Below are 13,525 nucleotides of genomic sequence, written 5' to 3' on the forward strand. Positions count from 1 at the left end.
CCAAAAAACAACCCTTATGTTTGCATTCTTCTTTGAGCTTTCAAGATAGTTCAAAGATGAACCTGCATAGGAATTGCAAAAATGCAAACACTGCCCAAGTTTCAAAGGAAAACGGGCACAGCCAGCCTGCCCCAGAGTGCTTAAACCCCCTGCAATAACGTCCCTGCGGGTCCCTGGTCATGGGCCTTCCTACCTCTTCTGTGTCTGCTGTTGTCAGGGCGGTAGATACTCTGACTCTTTCTGCTTGAACATCTTCATCTTCATCTACAGGTTCTTCTGGATTCCGTCGAACATCTCCCCTTTGGGGGCAAATTCTGTGGAGAAAATGAAATGCATGACATGATGTGTGCTTTCTGGTTGTCAAAGATGTATCTAGAGTCAGTTTCCCTGTGTTGTTACAGTCGTTCTCGTTGTCCTTTCTTTTCCATCAGCTGGCGATGATGGGCTATGAGTAGATTGCTCTGCTTTTGCCAACAAGAACTCTTTTTTTTTTTTTTAAAAAAAAAGATGTATTTATTTATGCATGCAAGAATGGGGGTGTAGGCCAGAGGTGTGGCAGGTGAAAAGATTCACCAAAGACAGATTGGGGAGCAGAACAGGCAGATCCATTAAATACATTGTTGAGAGAAGTGTGTGAGACAGGCAAGGTCTGCTGGGCCATGTGGGTCAGCTCCCTGGCCGGGGATCAAATTCAGGCCTCAGTGGCTGGTGATAGCTTCATAGCGCTGAGACTAAACACCTGTGCTACAAGGATGGCCCACCAATAAGAACTTGTCCCAGTGACCAGAATCCCTTTCTCAGTGTTGATGCTCCCATTCTAGTTAGCATCTCTGACCATCCCAAATTTCTCAGCAAGTCCTGTGCCCTCTTGACACAGTGGGTTGTCTGCACCTACATACTTCTCTGTGGATATTGCCCCTGTTCATCCTTCTGGCACTGGCGTCATCTCCTGTGCTTGTCACCCTGTCCACAGTCCCCTCTGTGGTGGCACTGTGGACCACACTGCTATCCCAACTCCCTCCTGTCTCCTCTGCTCAAGGATGCAGCCTCATCTTGGATGGGAGAATGGCATCTTTGAGTGCTCATTACATTGCTGAGGGGCTGAAAGTTTCAACTGATTAAGTGAAAGAACTGATTAAGTGAAAGACAGCAATCCATTAGCCACTAAGGAAATCATCAGGCTGTTTTCACTGGAAGTATAAACTCCCATGAACAGGGTAACAATGCAGCCACCATGTAGGAATACGAAGACACGGTAGTAAGTATAAAATAAAGTTTTATCCCCACCTGAAAATAGGATCCTTTCGTATTACTTTTTTTCCATACTTCATTTCCATGCATCTTAGAACAAAGGCAAACAGCAAAGTCTGAAAGTAAGGCTGAAAGCAAAAAATAACAGCTCTAGTTACATATGTCCCCAAATATTAAACTTTTGAATGGAATTACAAATGCTAGTCTTTTGACTTGAGGTGTGATGCTCAGTGTGACTCAGTCCTAAAGCTTGAGAGTGAGATTAGTGACCCAGTAATGGTCCAGCTTTGTGGAAACAGCCTCCTGTTTTCCACCCATAGTCCACATCCACTTGGTCAGCAACTTCATCTGCCCAGCCTCAGACTTATGCAGAACTGAACAGCTTCTCAGTTCTACTCGAACTACTACTACCAGGTCGAGGTCAATATAATTTCTCATAATAATATGGCCAAACTAGCACCTAGATCTCCCTCTTCTCCCCTTTCCCCAACCATCTGTTCTCAGCTCAGTACCAGAACTACAAGTCCAGTCATATCACTTTGCTTAAAACGAGGCCGAGACCTTTAATTATTCAAGATAGAGTCAAGGTCCTATCATGACCCTGCTTGTTCTGGTGACCCATCTGTTCACCTCAACTTCATCCAGTGTGACCTTCTCTGGTATCACACTCACTGTGGTTGCCCTGCCACAACCACACTGGCCACCTGCTGGCCTTGGAGCAAGCCAGGCTCACTCTTGTCCTCACAGCGTGCTTCCTTGCCTCCTTTGGGTTTTTATTCCTCAGCCAGGTTTTCCTGACCACCCATCTGACATGGTATATATTATTTATTTCATTTATCATCTGTCACCTTCCACCAGAATGCAAGCTCCATGAGGGCAGGGATGTTGTCTCCATTTGTTCCCTATGGCTGGCAAAGTACTAACACATAGTATTCAAACCAGTAGCTTTTATTAGTCTACATATAGAGACATAATATTTTTCCTTTCATGTTTATTATTCAACTTTGCCTTTTCCTCTCCAGTTCAAAGGATTTCAGTTATATTACATCTGTACTCTTTGTAAACTCTCTCAAATTTGGAGGGGATACAGACAGGACAAATAGGCATGAATCATTAATTTCACGTTGAATTCCAACTTAGTCCATTCATGCATAGAAAAAGGAACTATAGGGCTTGGAATCATGTCTGAATGCAGTTGTTTTGTCTAAGTCTTAAATCTGGTACAGTTAAGACAATATCAAATAGTTAGTATAGTAACTGAGCCAAAGAAGTTGGTGGTGAGGTAGAAAGACCTTACTATTAGGCATAGTAGAAGATCAACTTTACTCAGGTTATAATTCAGGTCCTGAAATTTAGTTTGGTGCCTGTGGATTTCCTGTAAAGACAAAGAAAAAAAATGGCAAAATCAAAACTCATCAACCTTATGGTATACATTTAAATAATATGGACTTTCACATATTGAATATTTGCCACATTAAACTTGGTTCTCCTATGCATGCTGCTGACCAGCAATTCCCAGGCAACTGTGTTAGCTCCTCTCTTCCAGTTCTTTTTTTCTTTTAATCTTTTAATTCCATGTTTGTGGAATTCTACTAAAGCATAGCAGAGTGAGGTGCCATGAATGAGAAAAATTCTAGGAATCAACAGTATTTGTTTTAAATGTCTCTCCCAAGGGTCCCTTTTCAGGGTCCCTTCCTAACCCCACAGTGACTGTTCTCACCACGGTTAATCCCATTATGTTAGTCTTTCCTCATCACCCAGTGCATTCAGAAATCCACACCTTCTTCCTCAGTAACGTGTGACAGATCTAGGTTAATATATTTCACCCTGAAGGAAAGAAGCACTTTCAACAAAGGAATGGATTTCCCATGGAGAATTCCCAAGGATTGCTCAGGCAATGGAAAGTTACCTTTCCAGATAGAAGGCTTCTCTAGATCCTCAAGAATACAATTTGGTAAGCCCTCTGTATGTTTTCTTATATATATATTTATTACGAAAGTTTATTTTTACATCATTTTGCACATTTTTTTTCCATCTCGATTGTAATCCCCGCAGGTTTTCTTATATTTTTAATTACATGTATCTATTTATTTCTATTACAATATGTGCTTTTCCCCTCCGGTGTACATCCCATAGAATTTCCACCACCAATTCACCCTTGTACCATCACCATAGACCATTGTATTCTTCCAGCTCTTGCCTTGAAGAATGTCTCTGATTTGTAATTTGTCTTTTTTTTTTTTATTATTGTTATTGCTACTTTCTTTAATCCCACTTCCTCTGGGATGGCCCAGCTTTGCTCTCTGGGCTGTCCAGCTCCTCCTACACTTTATTCCATTTGAGTCACATGTAACTTCCTCAGAGCCTGATCTTCCCACTTCGATGTTTGTGCTTCTCTCTACAGACATGCTTACCTCCTGCTCCACTAACTCACTAATTAATTATACCTTATTCTTCAAGACTGTTTAAATATTGCTTCTCTAAGAATTTTCTGCCTCTTCCAGGCCTATAAGCTGTGCTTTGTCTTTTACACTCTGTGCTCTGCCCATCTTTGTAACCACTAACCCTCCATTGACGGGTGAGGTTGGTCTTTGTCAGCATCAAGCTCTGAGAGAAGGGTGGTGCCACCTTGTCCACCAACTATTTCCAAGCACAAATACACAGTGCCCAGTACAGAATAGTGCCTAATGCCGGTTGCTGAGTAAGTGACTGGTATTGTTCTTACGATGCATAATGAATAGCCACTTGACCATGCAAGTTTTTTCAATCTAGCATTAATTCCTAATAGCATCTGAGGCTGCTCAAGTTTGCCAGAATGCATATGGCCAAACTTTCTAACAACTTTATTGAGGTTGAGTATTCATGCAAAAAAAAAAAATCCATTAAATGTAGAAGAATTTTTTGTAAATATATAGTTATGAGAATATCAACACAATCAACTTAAGACATTTCCATTACCCCAAATGGGTACCTCATATGCATTTCTATCATTTCCCAGACCCACCCCAGGAATTCCTCAAAACACCAACCTGTTTATTGTTTTTATAGATTTAAGCAAGGCATTTTAAAAGTCTTCATTTCCAAAATGAATAACACAATTGGTAACAGTTTTTACCTCTCCCAAAATAGTGATAAATCCAGCCAAGGTAGTTGGGGGGGCTAACACCATGCCAGTGATCATGATAACTGAGTTCAAATTAGTCATTATAATGATGTCAAAGGTGATGGTCAAGATCTACAAAGCAAGGATGCATGTCAGATATACTCAGCCATGCAGGGACCCCCACTGCCATGTAAGCCAAATTTTCTCATATACAGACACACCCATGGACATCGCAATTCCCCTTGCAGAGAGAGAAGGGAAGGGAGAATCTTTTGTTAATGAGAATATACATGATTATTTGGTCCTCAACAGAACATTCTAGATAAAGCATCTGGAGATTAGGTGAAAGCTAAATTGACCAAATAAACTCCCTAACAGTACAATCTATGATGACAGGATGAAAACAGTATGAAAAATAGAGTTATACTGTGATAGCTAACGTAAAGGATATTTTTAATTGCATACATGAGAATTTATATGGAAAATCTTTAAAGTCTGCCCTGCTTGTCATGTAGGCTGAAGCTTCATTGAACATTGTCCTTGTATCTCCATTTCTTCCCTATTCTAATCATGGAGATGACTTCAGGCTGCTGATTATTTGTAAACTGAAGAACAATAGGCTTCAAGAATGTCTCTGAGGACACTGGTGAGGATATCTTAAAGCTTCCCTCAGTTTGGCAGTAACAGACTATTCACCGCTATACTGGTCAATAACCCTGACAGTTTGAACATCACCTCCAAAGCAAACTTTAGCTGAAGCTGAGATAATAGGAAGCACAAATTGTGGACATGGTTTTTTTTTTTTTTTTCTTCTTTGCTGGGTATACTTAAGAATGCTGATTGAAAAGAAATCAGCTGAGGTTAGGTTCTCTTCTCTTGACATCTGTACAGCTTACCTTACATCTGGGTTTTCATTGGGAAAAGGAAGAAAGCCTGCTGACAGGACAAAAATGTTCTTAAGCAGACTATGAATGGAAAGGCTCTTAGCCCACCAAATCTTTACTGCTGTCCAAAGGCAGTCTTCCAAGTAAGGAATTGTGGCTGTATTATTTCTGACATCTGTACTTGGACTGCTTCACACTGATGATGCTAAGAGGGTAGTATTAGACACTGAGAATGCAATCTGGAGAAGCCAAATCAGACAACTGTTCACTGAGAAGGACAAGTGAGCAGTTGCCTGCCCACCAGAGCAGTACCAGGCTTTTTTCTTAGAGAAATCGGGTCTATTTTCTCAGCAGAGGCCTTTGGTTGGGTTCTCCTAATGGCATCAGGACTCCCACACCAGGAACTGGGAGCTGGGATTACAACACAGATATTCAAGCACCAGCTGGGAATTTAAGCTAAGACACCTGATGTGCTTGAACTAGAGGCTCTGGGATGGGACCCAAGAGTCTTGATACACATTTCCAAGAAAGTGTTTGATGATCTGAGAGTTCCAGTATCTTGTTTTCATTCTTATTTACTAGTAAGTTCTCTAGCACACATATAAAACCTTCTTTGATCTCTGAAATTAATAGCATCTGAGGTTAAAAGAGACCTTTATAAAGACTACAGAAATGGATTGTACTGTCAAATGTTGTAAAGTCAAGCCTTTGTTATAATGTTGCCAGGGAGCCCTGTATTTTAGAGTACCTATGAGCATAATAGCAGCATTTTGGACTTTAGGCTTCTGTTAGGTTTGTCATAGGTCCTGGCAAAATCACTGTATATGAATTGTTCAGCAACATCATTGACTTGGTAGCATGCTCAACTTCCCTCTCCTTTCTATGGTACAATTTAAGGCATATATTTTCCCCTTGCTTAAGAGAAAGGTGACTGTATTTAACGTCACCTTGAAAGCTTTAAAAAAAAAGACATTATTTATGTTTGCACATGTACTTACAAAATAGAAGCAAAATGACCAAAAGCCACTACTTTTTCTCCTCTTGCGAAAAATAAATGATATCACATATGTCATGAAGACCAGAGAAGCTGCATAACCAAATATAACCACAACCTGAAAATCATACAGGAAAGAGCAACATCAAAATATGAAATGTCAACTGAGGGGAAAAATTACTTACAAATATATTTAAATATCTTATTTCACATGTACTTTGCATGGTTTAAAGTTCTTATAATACAGTAAAAATGAAAATATTTGATCATTGACAATAATACTGTTAAAATTTATGAATTACATTCTAAAATATTGTGTGCATAATGCGTTACTTACCAAGGCAAACACTATTTGACTTGTTATATGAATATTCAGTATGTTTAACATATATAGAAATAAATTCATTAAAAGGAGAATAAAAGTGAAGAGATGGACATCCACCAGCGCCTGCCCACACCAGTAAGCAGAAGGATAGAGGCCCGAAGTCCATAGCTGGGATTTAATTCTCCTCTGAGGAAAGATGACAGAATAAACAGATAACACTGAAAACCAAACCCAAAACAAACACACAGAAAGGTTTATAAAATCTAATTATAACCTTGTAATATTCTTTAACCTTCAAATAATTTTATTTTTTAAATAATTGTCATTATTTGTATATTGTCTAGGAGCCTGAAGTCTAAATGGCCAATTCCATCAGGGTCACTGTCCTTCAGCAAATTGAATGAATGTTGTTTTACTGATAGGTTTGATTTATAACCACTTGAGCTTATGAGTGATAGGAAAGTGAACTTTGTAATGATCAAGACATTCATTCTCTTCATGTCATTTTCTGACCTGAAGGACAGTAGATTCTCCACTAGACAAATATGCTCTGGGAGAGTAACAGGCTCAGAACGGTGCAGGATGGTTTATCTAGATCTGATTGATCTAGTTTGTTTGGATAAGGGCATAGCCAGTATGAATATAACGAAAAAGACTTTTCTCCACATTAGAAAGGTGGTCCAAGTTTTAAATTTGGTCTCTGATTTCCACTCTGTGGTTAGGAAATAACGGAGTTGAAAGTTTTATTGTATTTCCTTTTGGGGGTTTATATTGACTTTGCAGAATGATGATTACACTTTTCCTGTAAATCTGAAGTAAATATTTTACATTTTAGAAGTGAATTTTCTGACTTGATAGAAAGAACATTTGATTACATTATCTAAAATTGACATATATTATGTTTTTCTCATAGAAGAAGATTTTGAACATATACCACTCAAGATACAATTGCAGAGGTGCCTAAAGTTCCTTTTTCCCTCCTCCCTTGCCTTACTTTATAATCGCTGACACTGCTCATGGCAATGTAAGGAGAAATACAGCAGACAATGGAAAATATGAAAATGGATCCCTCTGGCAGTCCACTCCAGCTTAATTCATAATACTGCAAATATAAAAGTTACTTTAGTGACTTCTTAAAAATTTTTCTTAGTTTTTTCATTTTAAAACAATGTTTACTTCCCCCCCCACCCATTACACCTGTGCATCATCACCACAGTCACCCACATTCATCCCCTCCCTCTCCCCTGTAGGATATCTCTGGTTTGTAATCATCTGTTTTGTTTTGTTATGCTGTATTTTGTATTGTAATAATAATACAGTGTCCCCTCCCCCCACCCATGTCTTATTTGGTTCTCTTATAGTCCTCCTCCAACTACTAAAACCCACTGTTCTCCCTGTACCCCCAGCACCAGCAATGCAGAAAGGCCCAAACTGAACAGAGCTCTTTGTCACAAAATGGGCTTCCCTTTGGGAAGCTCCCTTTTCTAATCCTTTTTATTGTTCTTCTGACCTCCTGGTTTGAAACAGTTAGAGTGAGCCTTGAGAGAACTCTCTTGGGTATCTAGCCAAAAATTCATGCTCATCTTCAGTATTTAAAATAGAGAGAAACTGGACCCTCCCTGGTAGTGCAGTGGGTTAAAGCATGGCACTAAAGAAACTAAAGCCACTTCAGCATGAGTTCTATTCCCAACCTGGAGGTGACCCACATGGCGCGGCAGACCTCTCCTGACCCGCCCACACTCCCCTCAGCAGTGTACTTTGTCAGTCGGCCTGTTCTGCTTCCTACTCGGTCTCTGGTGAATCCCCTCACCGCCCCTGCACTTCTGGCCATACCCCAGTTCTGTATGCATAAATAAATAAATCTTTAAAACAAAATAGAGAGAAACTAATTGTGCCATGATTGGCTGAAAGCCAGGGAAGCAAGAAGTCAATGTCTCTTCTGGGCTGGAGGAAGGAGGGGGTGTAAGTGGGACCCAGAATGCGAGGCTAATCTGTCCAGGCTCTCCCTCTGCTTCCAGCAGCCTAAAGCCAGACTGTAGTCCACTGACAGAGAAGCCTGGGAAGACAGCTAGGTGTGTCAGGTACCTCTGCAGCACAGAGCAACTATGGATAGACAAGGGACATCATCACAGAGCACACAGCCCAGGACTGGAAGAGTCTGCTTCATATCAGCCAATTCATCCCCACTTGGTCAATAGTGGGTCTACTAACAAGTTATATTAGGTTTGTACGATTCTACAGCATGTTCTTGCATGTTCTCTGCATCTCTCCCCACTCCCCACCTCTCTCTCCAATACACTTCTGTAATCAAGTATGACAAACTTTTGCGAGAACTCCCTGGGAGTCTATGACATAATTGAAATCGTATTCTGCCATGAGAATTCTCTGATAGTAACTTCAAAAAAAATAGCCTTCGCTAGATAAAATCCACTTAACATGCGAGGACAAAATGATAGTTTTAGAATGAGTCAAAGGAAATACTCAAACACTAAGAAGGAAGAATTCATGTTGTTTGTCAAACTTCTAATTGTTCAGCGCAAGTCCCTCCCACACTCACAGTGTAGAATGAGCTTCTCTGGGTCCGAAGAGACTGTGTATGGTTGAACAGGCCAAGAAGCCCGTTGCTGATGATGTCCATCAAGACTGGGAAGCAGTGCAGCCTCCTGGTGTTGCATACAATTGAAAACCTATAGTCCTGTGAACAAAGCACAGACAAGCAGAGTGAGTAACGGTGATTCTAAATCTTTAAAGAATACAGCTTTTCCAGGAATGCCATTTCCTGGCTGTGTGGCAATCTCCAGGTGAACAGACCTCTCTGGGCCAGTCCTGTGCCCTTGGGCAGTGGAAGGCATGGAGTTGGCAATATGGGCTTGGGTTAGCCTGAATAACTTTATTTTTTTTTAAGTATTTATTTATGCATGAAAGAGCTGGGGTACAGGCCAGAAGTGTGGAGGGTGAGAGGATTCACCAGAGACAGAGTGGGGAGCAGAACAGACAGACTGACTGAAACACATTGCTGAGGGGAGCCGTGAGTGGGTCAGGAGAGGTCTGCTGGACCATGTGGGTCAGCTCCTTGGCTGGGAGTTGAACTTGTGCTGCAGTGGCTGCAGACAGCTTTGTAGTGCTGTGCTTTACCCCTTGCACAACCAGGAAGGACCCAGCTTGAATAACTTTAGATCACATCAACCCCTTTCACTAGTGGGGGCATTTCAGCTAAAGGAGTTTACCAGTGTCTGACAAGGAGACTACTAGTTTTGGGGGCCAAAAAAAAAGAACACTAATTTGGGGGGTAAAGACAAACCTGGGGTTCTAGATATCGTGGTCACCCTGCCTGTGAACAATTTCCACACTATTTGAGAGTTTATGTTCTTCATGAGTATGGAAATGTTCATGTATTTATCAGGAGGTTCAATATTGTTTAAAAATTTTCGGTAGTTCACGTAATGTATTGGCTTAGCAGCAACTAAAGCAGGTTTGTACAGCTGGCAAAAAGGTTTGTTTTGTTCTGATGTACTTCATTCAGGTTGAGCTGAATCCAGGGGTATATATTCAGAGGCTTTTGATTTTGTTTGTATTTTCCTTATCACAAGAAACGGGAAGGTAGTTTTATTTAATTCGGCTCCCTGTTTTTCAAGAGTTTTACTTCAGTGATCTTGTTCCTGCAGGAAGCTTTTTTGTTCCTTTTTGGCCACATTGAAATATGCTGAAATTGTATATGGAGAACATTTTTCTCTCGGTTTTCATGGGGTTGCTCTATTGTTTTATGTTTCTTCAGCATATAAAGTCATTTGGTGGGGGATGGGATAGGATTCCTTACTTCATGATTATGTTGATTGGGAATGGTAAGCTTCTGAATAACTACTTTCAAACAAATTCCACATCATCTCATTCAAAAATCGGGATAAAAAATTTTCTAAAAATTTTTAGAAAATTTAATTAAACATCATAGCTTAATTATGCACGAATGACTCAAAACGTTTTTGAGTCAAATTGCTGTATATTAACTGGGTTCAACGCTGCCATTTTTAAAAGTTAAAATGTAGCATTTCATTAACATATTTTCAAAGAAAGCAAAACCAGGCCAGCGTACCTTGGGTTTCCCCGCCACAATGATGGCTCCGTTGTATGACAAGTCCTCAGTACCGTTTCTGTTTTCAAAGTCATCTACTTCCAAAAGTAAGTTTTGATGCTTCAGTGACTGTATGAAATCTTCAATATTTGATTCTAGTAAGAAATCAGTAACAGAAGTCCATATAAATGCAACAGCAGAGGTGTCTACTTTTTAAAGAAACCACACAGACACTGAATGTCACTGTTTACATATGGTCCTAGGAGACATAGGATGATACTGGCCTCGGAAACAAAAGTCACCCCTCCACCCTCCACTAATTAAGTCATATGCTGGTCAGTCTGTGGGCTGGCTATCCACACCTGGAGCAGGTGACCACAGCTCCTCCCCGTCCCACAGACACCACCCACGGCTACAGCTTTTTCCCGGAGGCAATTCCCTACAGTTATTTTCTGTTTCTGGGGGAAGGCCCTAAAGGAACTCAAAGTGCACATTTACTTCTTTGCGATCTGCTCTGTTCCCCCTATAGCTGCTATGTCATGTCGGAATAATGCATTGCATTCTGTCTTGCTCTTCACCTGTGTTATTAATGATCAACAGGCTGCTGCGAGAGTCTTGGGGAAGTTGTCCAGGAGAGAGAAAATACAGCTCGGGTTTAAATTCCCAGCTACTCTTCTGATCAATCAGGGTAGCTTCAAGTACAGTTTCCATAATGAAAGGGAACATTGCAATTCCAAAGACCAACAACCTTCCAGGAAAGAACAGAGACCGTGTGAGTCAACAGCTGCAGCATTTCTTTAGTCAAACACTGCCTAAGTATTTTCTGGTTGCCCATCCTGCTCAGTGCCAACTACCATGACAGGTGCTGGCCTCCTAAAAGCCAGAATTTAGCATGCTACAGAGTACCAAAACCCCTTCCTCCCCAAGCACCAGCCAAACCAGATAGACTTTTGCATAAAGTCTGTATTGATGGGGTGTATAAATACAGGTATCCCCGCTGTCAGCAAAATCAAATGCTCATTTTCCCATCCTCAGGCAGGAATGTTGGGTACTATATTCTTGTTTAAAATTCTCTTCCAGTTTGACCTTTTTCTGAAATTCATTATCTAAGAGAGTCACAGTGCTCGGATACTCACAGAGTCAAAAGCTCTTTTGTTCCACGTTTTAACTTCAAGAAACGGAGCCAAGCGATTGCACAGACCTGCTTTCTCCACAAACTCATGCCACTGACAGCCTTCTGCATTTCAGGGGGAGCAGAACTAACTGACTGCATTTCATGCAGGTTTTCTGTGTCTCTTATCATTTCTGCTTGTTCAGAATCTGTAGGCACACACACATTACCAACACCCTTTTTCAGTTTTCTCTTTTTAGTGATACTGAAAATTGCTTTGGGGATATTCATGTTTATAAACCAAACAACAGAAGAAACAAATCTGCATTCAGTAAACACAGAGCTCAGACAGACTGAACTCATAACCAAAAGAAGAATTCACTATGGCTGGTTTTTCAAGAGGTAGAGCAGGTTCCTCATGTAACAAGATTCTCAGAGAGACCAAGCTATCATCTCCACAAAACAGCTAATCATGATGCCTAAATGTCTGTTAGTGAGCTGTCAGTAATTCAGAAGTGTAGGTGAAGGATTACCACCTCTGAAAGCACCAGAGCCATCCCTACTCCCACATGGAGGACTTAAAGTAACGATCTGGAGAAAATCACTTAGCTGTTGTTAGTGTCTCATGTCAAACTGCCAAACAACACTTGTTGCAAAGGCTACTCACTGTAGGAAGGTAATGCAATACATCCACACATTGATCAAGGTCTTAGCCATAAGGGCCCCATAATGACAACTCTTCTCTGCATCATGCATTAAAATACACAAGAGATGATCCCAAAATTTCTCCCATTAACACCTTAGTGGAATTTTTATATGAACAAGCTAAGAAGTCTCTGCTCAGATTTTATGACTGGGATTGAGAGCCTTTCACATCCATTCTCAAAGTAGTGAAGAGACAGACCATATGGGGTTAGGAGAAAATGCTAAAACTGAAGGCAAACAGCCTCCAGAGAGCAATCTGGTATTTCTCAAGTTGGAATCTGTATTTAGTCCTGGTAACGATTTAAAGAAACAATGGCAGCCCTTTCTGGACAGCAGAGTCAACTTGGGGAATTGTCACATTCTTTTTGGGTGAACCATCTAAAAGACATCATGAATAAACCATAAATCTAAAGCAAATTGATTCACGGTCATTTGGAAATTGTCTTTGAATTCTACAAATGGCCTGACCTTGACTGATAGCAGATGTTCCTTCCAGTTTCATGAAGACTTCATTCAGAGTTGACATGGAAACATCGTAACTCATCACTCCCTGGCTTGAACATTTATCCAGGTCACAGAAAAGGTCTGGGACAGCAGAGACATTTGACATATACATCAGTGACTCAATCTAGCAAATTAATACTTATTTAAAAGATGATGCAGAGGAGCCTCGTTGGTGGCCTAGGGCTTAAGTCTCAGCTATCACTGCTACAGTCCGAGTTTGACACAGTGCAACAGACCTCTCCTGTTTGCTCCCTCAGCAGTGTCCTTCATCAATCTGCCTGTTCTGCTCCCCACTCTGTTTCTGGTGAATCCTCTCGCTTCCTGCTCCACTAGCTGTACTCTGGTTTTTGTATACACACACACACACACACACACACACACACACACACACACACACACACACAGAGGATGTGTCCTTGGGACAGCACAGTAAGCAAAAGTAAAGTCTCTGAAATTATTGTATCTACCTCCTCCCTCCACCCTCAAACCATCTTCTCTTCATCTTCGCAGTTCACATAGGAGCAATCACAAAGAGCATCAGCTCACCACACACTGCAAATCACCGTGTGCTTCTGTAGG

The 13,525-nt window shown here is 40.9% G+C and overlaps 1 protein-coding gene across 6 annotated transcripts in view; it reads right to left on the reverse strand.

Annotated features, from left to right (window-relative positions):
• The window catches only part of ABCA6 (ATP-binding cassette, sub-family A (ABC1), member 6), a 61,158-nt gene that overhangs the window by 10,773 nt on the left and 36,860 nt on the right, over positions 1 to 13,525 (reverse strand). For all 6 annotated transcript variants that reach the window (XM_012733117.1, XM_012733115.1, XM_012733119.1 and 3 more), the window contains 12 exons: positions 12,911 to 13,027; positions 11,763 to 11,946; positions 11,205 to 11,374; positions 10,648 to 10,781; positions 9,115 to 9,252; positions 7,552 to 7,659; positions 6,570 to 6,743; positions 6,237 to 6,350; positions 4,367 to 4,486; positions 2,549 to 2,626; positions 1,288 to 1,379; positions 194 to 314 (listed from right to left, as the gene is read on the reverse strand). In XM_012733117.1, the coding sequence (XP_012588571.1) occupies positions 194 to 314; positions 1,288 to 1,379; positions 2,549 to 2,626; positions 4,367 to 4,486; positions 6,237 to 6,350; positions 6,570 to 6,743; positions 7,552 to 7,659; positions 9,115 to 9,252; positions 10,648 to 10,781; positions 11,205 to 11,374; positions 11,763 to 11,946; positions 12,911 to 13,027 (1,550 nt within the window). The remainder of the gene's footprint in view (positions 1 to 193; positions 315 to 1,287; positions 1,380 to 2,548; positions 2,627 to 4,366; positions 4,487 to 6,236; positions 6,351 to 6,569; positions 6,744 to 7,551; positions 7,660 to 9,114; positions 9,253 to 10,647; positions 10,782 to 11,204; positions 11,375 to 11,762; positions 11,947 to 12,910; positions 13,028 to 13,525) is intronic.

The sequence above is a fragment of the Condylura cristata genome, unplaced genomic scaffold, assembly GCF_000260355.1.
Source record: "Condylura cristata isolate star-nosed mole 26May11 unplaced genomic scaffold, ConCri1.0 scaffold00038, whole genome shotgun sequence".
Taxonomy (NCBI): Eukaryota; Metazoa; Chordata; class Mammalia; order Eulipotyphla; family Talpidae; genus Condylura; species Condylura cristata.